The 17,827-nt window shown below is 43.1% G+C and overlaps 1 protein-coding gene across 1 annotated transcript; it reads left to right on the forward strand.

Moving 5' to 3' along the window:
- The first annotated feature begins 7,687 nt into the window (after positions 1-7,687).
- On the forward strand, positions 7,688-15,996 carry nr1d4b (nuclear receptor subfamily 1, group D, member 4b). Its single transcript, XM_088388639.1, has 8 exons — positions 7,688-8,237; positions 11,741-12,052; positions 12,161-12,249; positions 12,336-12,480; positions 13,634-14,181; positions 14,276-14,461; positions 14,552-14,762; positions 14,843-15,996. The coding sequence occupies exons 1-8, from the start codon at positions 8,219-8,221 to the stop codon at positions 15,037-15,039; spliced, it is 1,707 nt and encodes a 568-aa protein (XP_088244765.1). The 5' UTR covers positions 7,688-8,218; the 3' UTR covers positions 15,040-15,996.
- The last annotated feature ends 1,831 nt before the right edge of the window (positions 15,997-17,827 follow it).

The following is a 17,827-nucleotide window of genomic DNA, read 5'->3' on the forward strand; positions in this document are numbered from 1 at the left end:
ATCCTTGAAATGCAGCTTCCTTTTAGACATCATTACCTTTGTTTTCCTTGACAAATTGGAGTGCTTTTACACTTCAGTGGGATTATGCTTAGGGAAATAGCAAAGCCTTTTTATGTATACATATATTCATTTTATACAGAATAAATAAAAATGCCTTCCATCAAAGTGAGAGGCCTTTTCAATTGTAACGTGTGCTTTATCTTTTGCACAGATTTCAAGTCTCAGAAAATCTCCATGTCCCATGATTCCAAACAACCTGTATTGTCTAGGAATCACGTCTTTGATAAGGCCACCTTCATTTAAAACGTAGATTACGTGCGGTGGGTGTGTCGGAATTTTGGATGGGGGAATATACATACGTGAAAAGGACGTAAGTTCAGACGCTTAGAATCAGGCGGGAGAATCAGGCCCGAAATGCTTATTCTCATGTGTCACTGACACAAAGTTGGCCATCAGTAAACTATAACAAACCATCGGGAACTCAGTCATATGGTTCTGTCATATTTAATGCTGACATAAACAAATTTAAGCCATGTGTGGGAAAATGAATATGTGGAAGGTTTAAACACAGGCTCAGACAAAGATCTCAAACACAACGCAGATGGATAGATGTACCAAAAGCACTTTTGTACTTACCTTACTACAAAACAAAGAAAATTACGCAACAACGCCAAATGGGCAAAGGGCAGTGCCCCAATGGATCCACCGGATGGCGCTGTATTTCTTTCCAATATGTATTTCATGTTTAATACAGAATAACGATTTAACGGTAACATCATGTGCCTCATAAGTCTAATATCCCTAATAGTTTCTTTTACATTTATACCAACTACAATAGTTAAGTTACAGACAAGGCCGATCTTCTAAAGATTGCCCGTGATGACATCAGCATTTAGTTGTCCTCTGATTGGTTGTTACTTCATGAGAGCTAGAGAAAGTTTCCTTTTTTGAAATAATGTAAAAATAAACTAACTGCATTGAAATTATGGGAAAAGTAATTTTCAGCGCAGCCATTTTCTGCGCACAGTATGCATGTGGTGGCCATGCCACAGTGGCTGACTGTGGTTTTTGTGAATGCATACACAGCATGCACTGGCGCAAAGATTCTCTTGCAGCTTGAAAATACTCCAATAATAGATACAGTTGGGTCTTAAATCTGCACAATTTCTTGCATAGAAATATATATGGAGCCCAGTACTGGGTTACGGGTCCGACCACACTTCTAAGTGAGCGCGTCAGTGCAGGAGGTGTAAGGTTACTATTGTTTGTGTTTCTGTGTCAGTGAAATATGCCAAGAGCAGGCCAGTGTGTTACTCCTGGCTGGGTATGAAAGAAGCAATTTGTGTATTAGTCAATGTTAAACAAAAACAAAAGTTATGACACGTAGCCACATCTGGGAAATAAAACACTCAGCATGAGACAGTTTCTTGGTTATTAAGGCCTTGACCGAATGATTGGAAATACAGAAAAACAAAATGAGAATCCGTGGGTGCTAAACTATGAATATCTCGGTGTCGACTGTAATTTTTAGTTGTAATATCACTAATCACCACTAGATGGCAGACATGTCTTATACTTTCCTATTCATGAGTAGAAGTAATATTTATTTGCGAATTTGGATTGAGTAGTTTACATACATGCAAGTATTTTGTCCACATTTAAATTAGCATTAGTCATATAGCTGGTTAGGAAGTGCGCAGCATTGACTGAAAAATTGTGGAACCTTTCAGCATTAAAGTTACCCATCGCTAATATAGATGAACAACAAAGTGTAGAGAACAAAGAAATGGAGTAGCAAATCCGAAGAGGAAAAAGAGGGGCGCTTTTAACTTTCTGGAGAACTGGAAAAGGGGCCCTTTTTGGCAGCGTGCAGTGGAGAAACCGCAGAATGGTGCGACGCTAGAGTAAAGGGTTGAAGGAGGCAGGGGGGTGGAGGGGGGGTAGAGAACAGGGAAGCAGGGTAGCGTGGAGAGGAGGCAAAAGAAAAGAAAGACAGGAGAAAAGGGGTGGGGGGGGGGATTCAGACGGCAGGTTTTAATCAGCAACAGGCTGCTGGTAATGAGATCACTACCCCGCTGCTCTCGGATGGATGTCATGTGAAGCTGTGCGATGCCCAGAGAGGCATGCCGAGGATGACAGGCATGCATGACAAGCCCGCAAGCCGACTCGGACACGCGCTAACATACGAGCGCACGACAGGGCTACAAAGGAGGGGTTGAATTCGTATCAAGTCTAGCATATGTGTACGGGCCAATAAAGTAAGAGCAGAAAGTGCACAAAGAACCTTTAACACACCAAATCTCCCTGCTGTTTTTTGGCTCCTTTTATTTCTAACAAGCAAAAGAGCTGACACAAACATAATCACACCCACACATTCGCCATAAACACTTTTCGGGTCCCGGGGCTCCTTTATGTCTCGTCCTCTAAAACGGCCAAACATGGCTACACACAAAGAACATACTGTACCGGCAGGCAAATGTTGGCGAGACGTGCGGGCGAAAAAAATAGACCGAAAACGAAGGGGGGTGGGGACGAGGTAAACGAGGGAGCGAAAAGGAAACGAGTGACACTCTGGGTAGCCATTTTGGGGTTAGCAAGTTTACCTCACATTGCGAAATGAAAGGGGTCCTTTCAGTGAAGACTGGAGGCAAAAATCACAGTAAATCATATGCGCACATGGAAATACAAACGAGCTCAAATGAATATTAAAGCACCAAAGCGTATTTGTTGTTTCTCTGTGGGTGAAAAGGGCGTACATGTGCATCCAATGAACACTGAATAGCTCTTCCCGTACAAATGTTCCCCAAAATTCAACCATGATGTCACCATGAACCTGTTGTGAACTCAACACTGTCAACTACCATTACCGTCTCATCCCTCCTCCCAACTCCCCCTCCACCGCACTACCTCTCCGTCCCCATCTTGTTTTCGGCCTTCCGCTCTTCATCTTTCGCCATGCAACATTGTCTGGATGCATTTTTCTTTTTCAACACAAACAGGCGCATGTGCTCCCCCCTCCCTCGTAACCCCCCCCCCCCCATCCCCCCCCTCCTCCCACCACCAAACGCCCAAACCGCTCACAGCCATTTGGACTGTCTCTACTCTAACAGGGACAGTTTTAATCAGAAAAAGCTGGCATATTTTGGCCAGGACCTGCACTTATGGTAATTCAATCAGAACGAGAGGGAAAAGAGGGGGGTAGTGTAAAGGGGCACATAGAGGGTAGAAGAGTGTGAGACGGGGAAATAAGAAAAAACAGAGGGAGGAAAAATGGAGACAGTGGGTGGATTGGAGGTTGGGGTGATTAGAGAAGTTTGATCCACATATGGGAATGATCGTCTCATTATGGCAAATACGTCGAAGTGTTGCCGCCTGGGGGACAGCGACTGATTGGAGGGGCACACCATGACAAAAATCAGATGATTGGATGAGAGAGGAATCATGATGGGTAATTGAAGGAGGAGAAGGAGTTGAAGACTGGTGGTTCCTAACAAGGAATTTTCCAAATTGAGGTCTTGGAAATTTTAAAGGCTTCCTGCCTGGCGCTGAAGGCCATTTCAGCCCGCGCCGCATCTCCTCACATGGACAGGAAGCATTTAGATGGTCACTACGTCATTTTGCTCAAAGGCTCCATTATGGGTAATGTGTTAAACAGTATTCCTATCTTCACAACAGAACTCATAAAGTACAACTTGTGAAACTATCTACATTTTCAAATGTTATTAAGCACTCAGGGGGCATGGCCTGTACACAGCAAAACAATATATTTTTATTATTTTAAACTCCTAATAAACAGCTCTTATTTTTTTAGGATCAGGGTGTTAGACATTCTTGAGAGGAATTCTTACAGTTTGATCGTTGCACTTGCTGAAAAAGTACAGGTAAGCCAGAAATGGCGAGTGACTGGTGACCCACATGCGTACAAACACTCTGTGTACACTCTGCACAGGAAACACCTGGCAATGACGTGTACATTCTGTTTGTTTTTTGTTTTTAATTCCAGCAGGTTGTCTTTTTAAAGATTTATTAGCTCAATTTGGGATGTGAGCGAATGCAGCCCTTGAGGGCCACAGTCTGCTTGTTTTATTGTCTACATTTTCATGGACTTCAAGAGGCTACTGAGGATTTGTTTGGATTTGGTTTGTTTAGATCAGGGGTGAGCAAACCGGCAAGGGACCGCATTGAGAAAAAATTGACATTCTTCACTGTTTCGGATGTGCTGTATTTTTGTTGTGCTCTTGTTCCTCCCTGCCTCAGAGTGATGCTGCTAGCTTCGGTCCCTCATAAGTGGTGATAGCTGATTGGTGAGAATCCAAATTCAGTTCTATTTAATGCAAGACGAATCACATGAAGGAATGAAAATATTGGGAACAACACATAACGTGATGCCACGTCCAACACTGCATGACAGAGTTGAAGTCGTGCACAAAAATGAAGAATGATTCAAGCTGTAAGGTTTTGCATAAAGTTACAGTGAATGAATAATGGATGGTTCCCCCCTGCAGCTTCACCAAATATTAGAATTCACTCTTTTGGGACAAAAGTAGATCTGTCAAAATGCTGCAATGTGGCGCTTCCCTCTCGGGATAATATGGCACCTCATCACAAGAGGCTGCCTGTCAACAGATGTCAGCATATTTTAACTACCTAGTGGGAAAGTCTGTTTGCCTGCCCGAAACAATTTTTTTTATTTTTTATTGAGAGCAAACAAGGACATCAGGCATTAAATATGCTGCAGTCACACTACTATTTTTTTGCACGAGACTAATGTCCTCATGACCAACAGGCCTCAAAAGCAGTAAAAGCACATTTAATTTTTTTTTCACTATTTTATTGTAACCATCTGTTCAATACATTCTCTTCATATTTCCTTCAGCATGCTAAATATACACTCACAAATCACAACATTGGGTACTATTGCACAATCTAATAAGATCCAAAACAACATTTTTTTTTATTGACATAGTGGTAGTAAGCAAATTTAGTATTTATTATTGGCGTGATAGAACTACAATATATCATACGAAGCAATGAATCTTAGGGCCACATAATTTGGCTACACAAGGTCTTGAACAAAGATCCTATTTTTTACAAAAGCCCGTTAACTTATTAACTGCAGAAATATCTCTAAATGATGGGGGGAGAGGGGGGGGGGGAAATGCTTGAAGAGAACAATTTTTTTTATACATTTGTGACATTCCTGGCCTATTTATTTGTGCGTGTCAAATGCTACATTACCCACAACCAAGCTTTTGAAATTTAAGTAAACCATTTTGCTGACTTACATTGCCGTTCAGCTCTACCACCAGTGTTGTGCAAAAACTCAGAAATAATTGGCTAGAATTAATAAGTGATAAGAATGCATTCATACATGACACAAGATTAAAGTACACATCATTAAATACAGTACGTATGTGCGCCTCACAAGGCCTATACTTTCTTGAAACATCAGACTGCTGGCCAATATTTGACTTGCTCTCAGAGAGCCTCATGATCATAAGAACACTTCTAATAGTCCCTCAGGGGAATACCTTAAAACCTATTTCTTCTCCATCGTGTGTGATGAACCTGCAATCCAAGCAAGCAAACAATGTGCCTCAAAGTAATATAACAAGCATGCATTGTTAGAACGTGCCAGTGACATGCGTATGACCCTTTTTTATAGGAATGATCACATTTTCATCTGTAATGACAAACAGACGGAAAAACGTATGTGAGGCCAAGTTAACGGTACATTTAAAACAAGCACACACTGAACCCTTGTGGACATAAATTGGAATGACACATTTGGGCATTTTGTGAACTTGCAGTGTCTTAATTTAGCCACACAGAGACGCTCCTGTTTCACTATTGCATCGGGAAAAAATGTCAGCTTTGGGTTTACAGTTTTCTCACAGGTAATTTTCAGGAAACCATTCATTCTGCAACAAGTTAAGTTACTTTTGCTAAATATGATATAAATATTAGTGAATACGTTTGATAGAAATTAAACGGTCACAGCAGCCTTTACATATAAACACTTACGCTTTATAAATATTATTGTACAACTCACAAAGTACAAACAAAAACAAGAAGCAGCATTGGGATGAAATTGAAATGAAAGCAAATCTACTCATAACAAGAAAAACAGGATTAGGATGTTGCATGTTGGGATTGGTAAATAATAAATATTCTCTCAACAGACAAGGCTTCAGGATTTTCTCCCTCAGGGCGAAAGGGGTGTTTGTGAAAATGAATGTATTTTAAAATATGAACTAAAATGCTGAATGAACCATATGGGGTTACTCCGATTTCTAATGGGGCTATAGCACCCCCTAGCCCTGCACCATCTAGGAGTCGAAAACTGCTACAGTAAAATTTGTACAATGACTGCTAAATCCATCCATCCATTCATTTTCTATCCCACTTGTCCCAATTTAAAATATTGGCAGCAATATGACCTATATATGTAGTATAAATAAACCCAATTAATGGATGATTTTTTTGAAATACCAATATGTCAGGGTGTCCATTACGACCCAATAACGTTGGAGTGACCTTTAAACCTATTTTTTTAAATGACCACATTTTTGATTGACTTCATCTATCAAGAATACATTCGAGCTGTTGAAAATAACATCACGCTTTGATACAGCCAGGCCATAAAATATGACCCACATTCAATCTCGATACGCCTGCCGCCAAAGGGCAGGGTTTTCATCTTTTATTCTTTTTTTTTTCAAGCGACGAGCCCACAATTTTGAGCACATTTGGTCGGTTTTTTTTTTTCCTTTCTTCTTCAGCTCATGTTTCCGCAAGCAGCTTGTGACCTACATTCAGGCGGTCCCAGCCAATCTTGTGCTGATAGCTTGGCTGTGTGCAAACACAATCTGCAGAGAGCAGGAACGTGAGGAGGCTGGGGGAGGGGCAGGGGAAGTCACGCTGAGCACCGCCCACAACGCACGTGCAGAGTGTGACGAAGAGCGATCGTCCAAACCCAAACACACCGCTCACTCGCCCAATCTGCGGCGGACGGTTTGAGCACGGGAGGAATGCACGCAAGGCTGGAAGATATCCGCATTCACTGAAGTACTCAACACATTCATAAACCAGGAGAGATTGTTTTGGTGTGTGCTAATTTGACTTTTGTCACTTGTCCTTGTCATTATAAAACGCAAGGGCATCGCTTTGTTTCTAACTGAGTGAAAAGTGCTTTTTGCTAAAGAGCCAGAGTGACTATCTACCAGAGACAAATTTCTTGTGTGTTTTAAAATCCTCAACTCATAAAAAGGATTGAAATTTTTTGACTAAAGAAATCAAATTTGATTCTTTGCCACAGTAATCCAGATTATCTCCCACGACAACACTAAGTGTTTGGGAATCACTGCTCTAGTGTGAAAGAGGCTACTCCCTGCCCTCCAACAACAGATGGAGTATTTCACACCGAGTGGGACATCTTGTCAGCTCTCGCTCGCATCCCTCCATCTTGCTGCGAGCTCAGGCAGCCTATTTGCATAAAATGTGTGTCAGTAGGGCAGCGTTGGCTCACATGCCATGTGCACATGCAGCAGAGCTTTAAGCAGCATTCCAATGTGCAAACAGCCCAATGAGCCGTCTCCGAGCGGGGGTTCTCAGCCAATGAGAGGCCGAGCACGAGCGAGCGGAGTGGGGGCGTGAGGAGGAGGCGGAGGACCAGGAGGGTGGGGGCAGAGAGAGAGAAGGAGAGAGACGCATCAACAAACGGACGGGCGGCGGAGGGGACACGAGAAAAGGAGAGAGGGAAAAAAACGGTCACATTTGTCAGGCACCTGAAAACGTGCTGGTTATTTCAGGACGCGTGTTGCTTATTGATGAGTGGGGTGTGTTTAAACTACTTGCACTCTAATCGTGTTTTCATGGTGACTGTACATGGCAAGCAGTTCAGTGTGACAGAGGAACCCCTTTGAGCCGCACGTCCGTAGAAAGCCATTCACCTCGGAGATTTTTCTGGATTGAATACAGCATTGCTCTATTCTTCCTACTTAAGAGTTTTTGCTCTGCTGACCGGATTTTCTCAAGAACCCCCCAGACCAATGCCCTGTGCACATCCCCGCTCTTTTGATTTGTGGGATACACTCTCTATGCCTTGGCAGTTCAGGACTCTTTCACCTGTGTCTACCAAACTCCTCGTCAGCGGCAAACTGAGGCGCTAAACAAAACCAGAACAACGGAAGCAACGTCTGCCTATCTACTAGGAATCATGGAGAATAGCCCCGGAGGTAAGCCTTCTTCTCTATCAACCCACAGCGACATAATGTGTTATAAATTATAGTAACTGTCAGTAATGCGGTTGAAAATTGGATGTTGTGCGTATGTCGTTGGTTTATTTCAAATATACAAGGTGCTTTACATGGGGAAAACATGTGGATGAATAAAACTTGCAATAGTCTTTATTCATGTCCAGGTTCTGTTGCTACTTGATGATCAATCTGACTGACAGCTGCAAGCACGGGAAGCTGCATGCTCTCCATAAGTGACCTTTTGACACTTGACTTTCGAACAATTGCATGTAAACAAACTCACGTGGAGTAAGACCTAAAATGCCCCTTGAGCATGAGGACGCATCTCCGCCCCTCCCAAAATGATGACCTTCTTATCGCTTATTTAAATGCATGCATGACACGGCGCACCCAATATGGTGATATCGCCTCTAAAATACGGTGGAAATCCCAACGGAGGCAGTTCCAAGTACGTCAACGTCCCCTATATCGTTTCAAGTGCCATGTCTTTTCCGTGCCCAGTGCATCATGGGTAGAGGCGGCAACGATAATACTTGCCGATCATGCGGCCGGTTTCCTACACGCGGCCCCGCCTCGCCCCACCTCGAGCACACAACACGTGTAACAACCTCGTTGTCCACGTGCCGCGCATGATTTCCTCTCAGCCTCGCCCCTCACGGATGCTCCTCTCCAAGCAGGCTCGTGCACGCTTGCTCGCTCCCGGGGGCCAGCACGGGGATTCCTCTGTGTTCTCAGCGAGTTTGGTCAGTGGGTCAGAGGGGTTTAAAAGTGTCCTTTTGCACAATTTAATAAGGCTGTTTTGCAAATTACTCATTAGCAGTCACAATCAAGTGTACGTCATTGTATTCTAATGAAGTGAAACATATGTTCATCCGGTAAGACTAGCTTTTCTGGCCAGCAAGAGTCCTTAACATGAGCCTTTAATTTTCTTTCATTTAATATAATTTCATGAATCAATTCTTTTGTGCCTTGGAGGGATGTTTTCCAGTACTGAACTTTCATGAACTTTCTGGTCAGAGTCAGCAGGAGGGTTAACTAAGTCATGCAGTGCAATAGAAAAATATTATTTGTTAAAAAAATAATAAAAAAATGTCCCCAAAAGTTAATTATTTGCTCTTTACAAGTTGAATATGAAAAGATGGCATTTAAATTTAAATGTGTTTATGTCCATCAATTATCAGCTGGATTTTCACTTATCCGATTCAGGGTCATAGGGAAGCTGGAGCTTAGCCCAAGTGCCTTTGACCGACTACCAGGCAATCGCAGGGCAGGTGTTAACATGTGCGTCTGCATGTCTGAATGCGTCACAAATGTACTTAACACCACGAGGAACATTCTTCTTGATTTCTGGAGGAGTTAAGATGACGCAGATATCAAAACTGTGTGAGTCACATCTGTGGTCTAGGTTACGTTGACAAGTAACAAAATTATAGTACATATCTCTGGTAATGAAATTAGTACAACCCGCCTCTACCAACTGAGGTTTGTTGTTCATGAAGTTCGGTCGATCACTTTGACTTCCTTTACCAAAACATCCCGTTCATAAAATATACAAGCCCAGCCTTTGCACGTGGGTTAGGGCTTACCACCCATGCACAACTGTAAATGTTCACACAGAGGTTGGGGAGGGGCGGGGGTCTCTGAGTCATGACATGAGATTGATGTTTATACAGTAAGCTTGCCACGGTCAGATGCCTAGGAGGCGGGAGTACACGAGATGGGAAGTCATAGAGAACTGGCAAGTGGGAGGGGGGTTGGTTTGTTTTGTTTATTCTATAGCTCTTCAGGCCCTGTGTGAGTCCACAGATCACGTGTTTCAACTTGTGCATGACTACAGCGCTGTATTCTCAGAGCTCACTGTGACACCCAGTCAAACTAGATTCCAGGAAGTTGATAGGGGGCCAACTGAATAGTTTTCACTGGAGAGGGCGGATGAGGAGTGTGTCACTGAATGAAGTGAGGAAGTTTGTACCATGTGACGCCGGCTGTGACTCAGATGGTACACATGTTCATAAAACCTTGTTCACACACACACACACAAACGAACAAGCAGCACATGGATCATCATTGTGTCAAGTCACAGCTACCTCAGGCTCACTCGCAGTTGACACGTGTGAGGACGGACAGGAATTAAGCAGGGAGGCACTTAAAGCCTCCAAGAAACACAGCACGTTTTTTCAAGGAGAGCACTGGAGCAAGAGGCTAATCAGCCATTCGAGGCTGATTCAAGGTCATTAATGGGAAACGTACACAAAAAAATGATAGTGGGAATGAGCCAAGGTCTCTACTAGTAATCTGGTAGACCAAATAGCAGATTATTGGTGATTAACACAGCAACATGACAAGTTTGTCTATATATCCTTTTTGACAACCTAACCCTCTCCAAATAATCTAATTGCTGCTATAAAGCGATGTATGCTTGTGATAAAAATAAATTTTGTCTTAAAATTATTCAGTTGGCCCACAATTTAACACTAACACTCTTCTAGATTCACTGATCCAAAGTATTGTATATTGAAAGCACAGTGATAATGTGGACTGGAGCCAATCAGTTAGCTTGAGTATTCCCAACGTGATCTCGGCCGAGCGCCGATTATTGCACTGCTGCTGTTGTCTACACGAGACTGCGCAAAAGGGCCTTGTGAGCCGGGCGGGAACTGTGTCAAGAGTCCATGTGAGCTGGCGGTCAGGTGGCTGGCGGATAGATGGGTCTGCGTGCTCAGAGCCAAAGAGAAGAGGGAGGGTGGGTGAGTGGGAGGAGGAGAGGAGGATGGAGACGAAGGGAGGGGTAGCAGGAGGCGTAAGGATTGTGGTGAAGCGAAAGCGGGCGGGCGGGGAGGGAGTTGGCTGGCTCAGGCTGCACGTGAGAGGGAGTCTTTCATCTTGTGGGAAGAAAACTGTCTGCAAAACAAGGGGGATGGCTGCGGGGGAGTTGCATTCAGGGGTAATAGGGCATTTCCAACTTGATGTGACATCCTTGAACAAAGGCCACGTTTATAGCTCATATGAGGCACATACAGTAACAAAAAAAAGCTGTGGTAATAAAAAGAAGATAGATAAATGTAGGAAATATTTATGTTGACTTTATTTTTTTGTTTTCTTTGCAGCACTATTATATTAAGACAATTAAATATTACATATAAATATATATTAAATGTTTGTATTTACCGTGTGAGGATCTACTTTCATGGAGCAAAAGAAAAAGAAATGATTAAAAATGTCACTCACCATTAGCTACGCTTCACCGAGCTGTGGCTGTTTGGCGCATTCGAACAATGATTATGACCCTGATTGAATAACAACTCACTTGGCAGTTTGTTATTGCAAAATGAATAAACTTGTTGGCATGCAATAATAATAATCCTCCAATGAAGCATCACTATATTAAATCTATTCGGGGTCGAGTCAAGTCGTTAGCTTTCAGCTAATTCTGGACGTTGAATTCAATATTAAATTTCTCTGCATGTTTTTGTGTTCCCCAGGTGGTGTCATCCTTTATGCCGGCTCCTCTGGCAGTGCCAGCCCAAGTCCTGGCAGCCCATCCAGTGGATACCAAACCCAGTCGCCCTCCTCCCACTCGCAACCCTCATCCCCAGAGGGTATCTCCTTTCAGGAGATTGGGGCCATGAAGCAGCGAGGGGAGCAAAGGGGAGGGACGCCTTCCCCGAAAATGGTCTTCCAATTTCCAGAAGTCAACAATGCTCCAGCTGCCCAAGTTACAACTGTGTCATCGGCCACCTACAGCCATCCCACAGTGGCCAAAAGACCTTGTGGGTTTACTAGCACCTTCCCAAGTAAGTACATCGCCTCTCGTCTCCCACCTGTCGTCTTCTTTTTCCGTCTACCTGCTAGCAGTTAGCTCTTGCGTTCCTCTCATAAATGGTGTGCTTACGTCTTCACAGAAACCGGAGGGATGGTGCTTCTATGCAAAGTGTGTGGGGACATCGCATCCGGATTCCATTACGGTGTCCACGCCTGTGAGGGCTGCAAGGTGAGCTCGCCAAAGCGTTATTCCCTTTACCTGGCAAAATCATGTTTCTGCCGGAGATATTGAACGCTCCTCTCATTTGTCTGCAGGGTTTTTTCAGACGCAGCATTCAGCAGAATATCCACTACAAGATGTGCGTGAAGAATGAAAACTGTCTCATCATGCGCATGAACAGAAATCGCTGCCAACACTGCCGCTTTAAGAAGTGTCTCTCCGTGGGCATGTCCAGAGATGGTAAGAGATGTGCACACACTATAAATGGAACATGAGGCATTTGCATCGCAGGGCGAGTTGTTCAATCGATCACGATGATCAACTATGGTGGATTATAAATCCACAGTCATAATTTTAAGAAGCATTGCTGCTTTTCACTGGTTCTTTTACTCGCCTCTATCCTCCCTCCCGCTTTCGTTTGTAGACTTCAGTTTCCTCACTCGTTGCCTTCTGATTTATGACTAGAGGAGCTTAAGAGTCCCAGTAGTCATCAATCACCGAGAAATTGCGACAAATATAGTTTATTTTGGGAAATTGGGACACCAGAATTGGTGATCATGCACTCAGCGTGATGCAGAGCCTAACCTCTGCTTTCAGGCAATCTTTCATTAATCATGGCAAAAGTGAGTGTTCCACTTTAGGTGTTATACATGTAATCTGGCCTTCATTGAAAATGTTCACCGCAAGGGGCTCCGGCCTCTTGAGAGATGGGCAAACTAGGTGACGATACATCATCTCTTTTTGGAGCAAACATTTTTAGTTGACCTCAAAAAGCTGGAATATAATGTAGGACTGAAAAATTGCCAGATAATTCAGTAGCTCACAGCAAAGGCAGAATTATAAGTAAGAATATTATAAAGGTATAATTAAGAACCGGTTAATCGTTGGGATTTATGTTTGGTTAATCTGCCGGAATCATTTTTATGTCATGTATTGATTAGCAATATTTGAAAATTTCTTTTCCCCACCCAAACTAATTTCTACCTCCCCTACCTGCCTCTTATCTTTTTTAACCTTCCCCCTGGTCAATTTATAAATGACATCATATTTAGCACTGTTGACCCAGTGACCTAGTTCTTCAGCTCAAGAGAAAGGCAGCGTTCAAATTTGAGACAGAATGCGAGGAGTGACAAGGGGGAGGGGGGCATTGTGAGAGCATCGACGGAACTATAAATAGGGCTGTCAGAGCAGGAGCGGTAAAAAGAGGGGAGGGCTGACCGTAATGCTGGAGGGAAGGAACAAGCTGTCCAATGAGGTGACGACTTTAGAACAACATTAATGTAGAGGCTTTTGAAATTCTAAACTGTGACTGCTTGTAAAAGCATCAAATTTGGGCTTTTGCAGAGTGTGCATTCTAACAGAAGGGTTCTCTCTCTCTCTCTTGCTTCCTCAGCTGTGCGTTTTGGTCGCATTCCCAAACGGGAGAAACAGAGACTCTTGGATGAGATGCAAAGCTATATGAACAGTCTAAATGAATCTGCCTCCATGGAGATGGAGATGTCACCTCCCTCCGACACCCACTGCAGCCCAAAGAACCAGACCAATGAAGGAGCGGGCTCCGCAATGCAGTCGTACCAGAGCGACTTAATAAACAGCGAGAGGAAAACTCTCAAGAGACCCGCCAGCAACAGCAACATTGGAGCTACTTTCCACAACGCTCCTGCGCAGGTGCAGGAAGCGGCCCCAGCACAGGCGCACCACACGTTCCAGGGAGACCTGACATCGGGGTACGGCGTCCCCTCCAAGTGTCCCGTCGCCCACAGCAACAACGACAACACATCCAATAATAACGCCAACATTTCCAAGTACAACTTCAGCAATCAAAATCAGTGTCCCGTTCGTGGCGGCCTTTCATCTCAGCACTTTGCGGCCAATCAGAAGACTGATTCTCAGAACCAAAATTCCTGTCCTTGGAAACTAAACGGTGGAGCCAAAGTCTTGGTGAGTCTTGAAACATTCTTCCATTTTTTTTCACTCCTCATAATGTCAGTACGAAGGAGCTAATGTATCTGGTCGTTTTGTCTTCTCCTAACAGGCATGTCCGCTCAATTCTTGTCCGGTGGCTCCGGCAAGTCGCTCCAGTCAGGAAATGTGGGAGTCCTTTTCGCAGTGTTTCACCCCTGCCGTCAAAGAAGTGGTGGAGTTCGCAAAGAGCATACCAGGCTTCCAGACTCTCAGCCAACAGGACCAAGTCATGCTACTCAAATCTGGCACTTTCCAGGTACATTGCGTAACCTTGTATGGCTTGTTTACATGCGATAACGGCGGCAGCCTCCGAAGTTCGTCCAATGACTCTTGTATTGATTTGCAGGTGCTGATGGTGAGGTTCTGCTCATTATTTGACCCCAAGGAGAGGACCGTGACCTTCCTCAATGGGCAGACATACTCCCTGGCATCGTTACGGGCGCTGGGCATGGGTGTTTTACTGGACGCCATGTTTGATTTCAGCGAAAAGCTCGCCTCTCTGGGTTTGGAACCAGATGAGATGGCTCTTTTCATGGCCGTCGTGCTTGTTTCAGCTGGTAAGACACAAACTTATAAAGGCGCAACACATTCTCATTCCGTCCATGTTTCTAACTTATTTCCCTACCGTTACCTTTAGATCGTTCTGGTATCGTGGACGTGGGAGCGGTAGAGCAACTGCAGGAGAACCTAATCAAAGCTCTGCGCACACTTATTACAAGTCGCCGGCCGGACGACAGCACCCTCTTCCCCAAGCTGCTGCTACGTCTGCCGGACCTGCGAACCTTGAACAACCAGCACTCTGATAAGCTTTTAGCGTTCCGCATTGATCCGTAAACGAGCACGAGGCCCGCTGTGATATCTGCTTCGGTGGGTGGGGGCGGCTTCTTGGCTTCCTATTCAAGCCGGGCCCGCCGCAGATGTCGGCCCCTGCGTGACGGATGCTTGTTGTTGGAACTTGGCCGAGTGCGATGGCGTGAGAGAGGGGACTCTTAAAAAGCTCAGCAGGGGAGGCGGAAGCCCTTGAACTCAACCGATTGCTTGCTTCCAAGACTGTCAGTTAAACGACTTCAAACTATGTTCTTCCTGGTTGGTTCACCAAATGCTGACCTCTCCTCCCTGAAGTTCTCCATTGGTCTATTGTCCTCTAATCCAACTAGGCAGCAAAGCACACACACACACTCCAGGAGCTTGTACAAACCTTCACCAATGACGAATTTTGACTGTGCATTCTCACCTCACCTGTAAATGGCATGCTCCAGACGTCGACAAGTCCTTCAACCCAGAGTAGATGAGAGCAATAGAGATGAAGCCAAGCTAAACTAATGGTTCATATGTGCTCCCATCAGCTATTTTCACATCATGAGTAAATCACCTTATTGTGGAATGAGAGATATATAATGATGTATTTTTAAGAAATGAAAATAAGTTGTATTGTGTCGCTATGTGCTAATCAGGGAGAAATTATTGGTCGCTCAGACCGAGTCTGATGGGTTTTCACTGAATATGTTCTTTGTAAATTTTTGTAAATATTATGCTTGGTTGGTAGTATGAAGAGTCTTGGATATGTTAATGAAGATGTTAAGTATTGTATTAAGCCAGCATCATTAACAATATATTATAAATTGCTCCATAAACTGCATTTGAACCATGCACTCTGAATATAAACTTTTTATTTGAGAATATATGAACGAACTAAATGTATTGTCAATTGACTGCATCACTTGTGTATATTTTGTAACTGTTTTGTGGTTACACCATAGAGTACTATTATTAAATAATGTTATAGAGAAATTACCCTGTGCTCATTTTCATTCTTAATTTTCCGAACAGGATGTTTTCATCATCATTATCACTGCCGAGACACGACATGCACAGTAACCTAGCAACAGAAGCAATGTCTCCACTGGTCTAAAAGGAACGACAGCATAATCAACAAGGAAAATCTGAATTTTCTAGGGCGTGCTAATAAGTAAATATGCAAAAACAAATACACAAAATAAATACTTGGGGTTGCCAAGCATCTAGAAGGAGCTATTTTCCCCACATAAAATGATCATGGACATGGCAATTTCAAAATTTAAGAGCTCCCCAGACAGAACAAAGAGAATCGCCTCATTCATAGATATCCTTGGAAATTTGTGCTTGATTACGTTTAGGAAGAATATCTGAAAACAGGAACTAATCTTTATGACCATAAAATTTCCATTATTTTTAAAACCAGCCTGGAGTGGACTCATATGACCTCGGCCCAATTGTGATTGATGATAAAATGTCAAGATGATATCATCTAGCACAATTTAGCAACATCCTGTGGGTTCTTTTTTATTTATTTAATTATTATACTTATCATGCTCCCTAAAAGAGGAATGGAAATTATATTTTTCTTCTTAATGTGCCATTTCAAATAACAGACATCTGACAGTGCTGAGGCAGCAGTGCACCATAAAATCATGAATTTGAGCAAAAGGGTCAACAAATACAAAACGAGCAAGCCTCGTCCACAGGACCACACCTGTTTGGGAAGGAATAGCAGAAAGGCGGAACAGGTGTTAAGTTTGACATTCAACACTTGCCCTGTGGTGTTGAAAACAAATGCCACTGTCTAACAAGTTTTCGAAACACTACAGCAGACAGTGACATCACGCCTCATTTCAATTGAGTATTATGAATTCATACATATGCTGTTATATACTTTGCTTGGTTTTGCATTAAAGGCACAGGCTGATAAATACCTTTAAAGTTTAAAGGTATTCTGCTGGAGTTTCTTTTGAGGCAATGACAATAGGAGAGCACCTTTGTGGCAATGGAGGTTTTATACAAGATTTAGATCATTACCTGTGAGCATTTGTTTTCCAGCTGTCAATGGAGTGAATCTCAGTTAAGGAGTTCCAAACTTTCCAGAAAAAGGCAAAAGGCAATGTGATCTTTAAGAACCCTGGGGATGTCTGAAATGCAGACACCCCCTTATTATAAACATATTAATGGGAAAAAAAGATAATAAATGGCCGTAAGTGTTTTCACAGGTATTCTCTTTCACTTCCGGGTCTTCAAATAAATGAAGTAAACCAAACCATCACCACAGCTAATGTTTTGATCCAAGCCACTTCAGGACACCCTAATGTTCTGCTGGATCATATTTCACAGCTCAGGTTTAAAGGGGAATGAGCTCCAAACATAGCTGCAAACTGCAGTTGTTTAATAAATTGTGGATAAAAAGGGCTACACAACACTATTTGTGACCATGACTACTTTTTGGGCAAAGACGCGCTAAATTTATTTGAAAATGAAACACAATTTGTTATACTGTCTTCTTCTGCCACCTGGTGGAAAGATGATGACATTGCATGCAGAAATATTAAATCCCAGAAATATAAAATCAGCAATAATTCAATCACTAGTCAATGTATGAATCAAATACTTGGCTCACATATGCAACAATCCAATGATGTACACAACAACATATTTACTCACAAAAATAATAACTCATTTTCAAACAATGATGAGTTTTTTTTCTTTCAATTTTGCATTATTGGGCACTTAGAATAGAACGGAACCACAAAGTGGAGGAAAAAAAAAGACATCGGTAGACAGGTAAATGATGACGTCTTTGTTGTAGTTTCCC

This window comes from Syngnathus floridae, chromosome 11, assembly GCF_059516105.1.
Source record: "Syngnathus floridae isolate MCC-2025c chromosome 11, RoL_Sflo_1.0, whole genome shotgun sequence".
In the NCBI taxonomy this organism is placed as follows: domain Eukaryota; kingdom Metazoa; phylum Chordata; class Actinopteri; order Syngnathiformes; family Syngnathidae; genus Syngnathus; species Syngnathus floridae.

Coding starts and splice junctions, on each gene's coding strand:
- nr1d4b (XM_088388639.1), top strand. Junction 12,250..12,335: donor ACGCCTGTGAGGGCTGCAAG/GTGAGCTCGCCA, acceptor ATTTGTCTGCAG/GGTTTTTTCAGACGCAGCAT. Junction 14,763..14,842: donor CGTCGTGCTTGTTTCAGCTG/GTAAGACACAAA, acceptor CGTTACCTTTAG/ATCGTTCTGGTATCGTGGAC.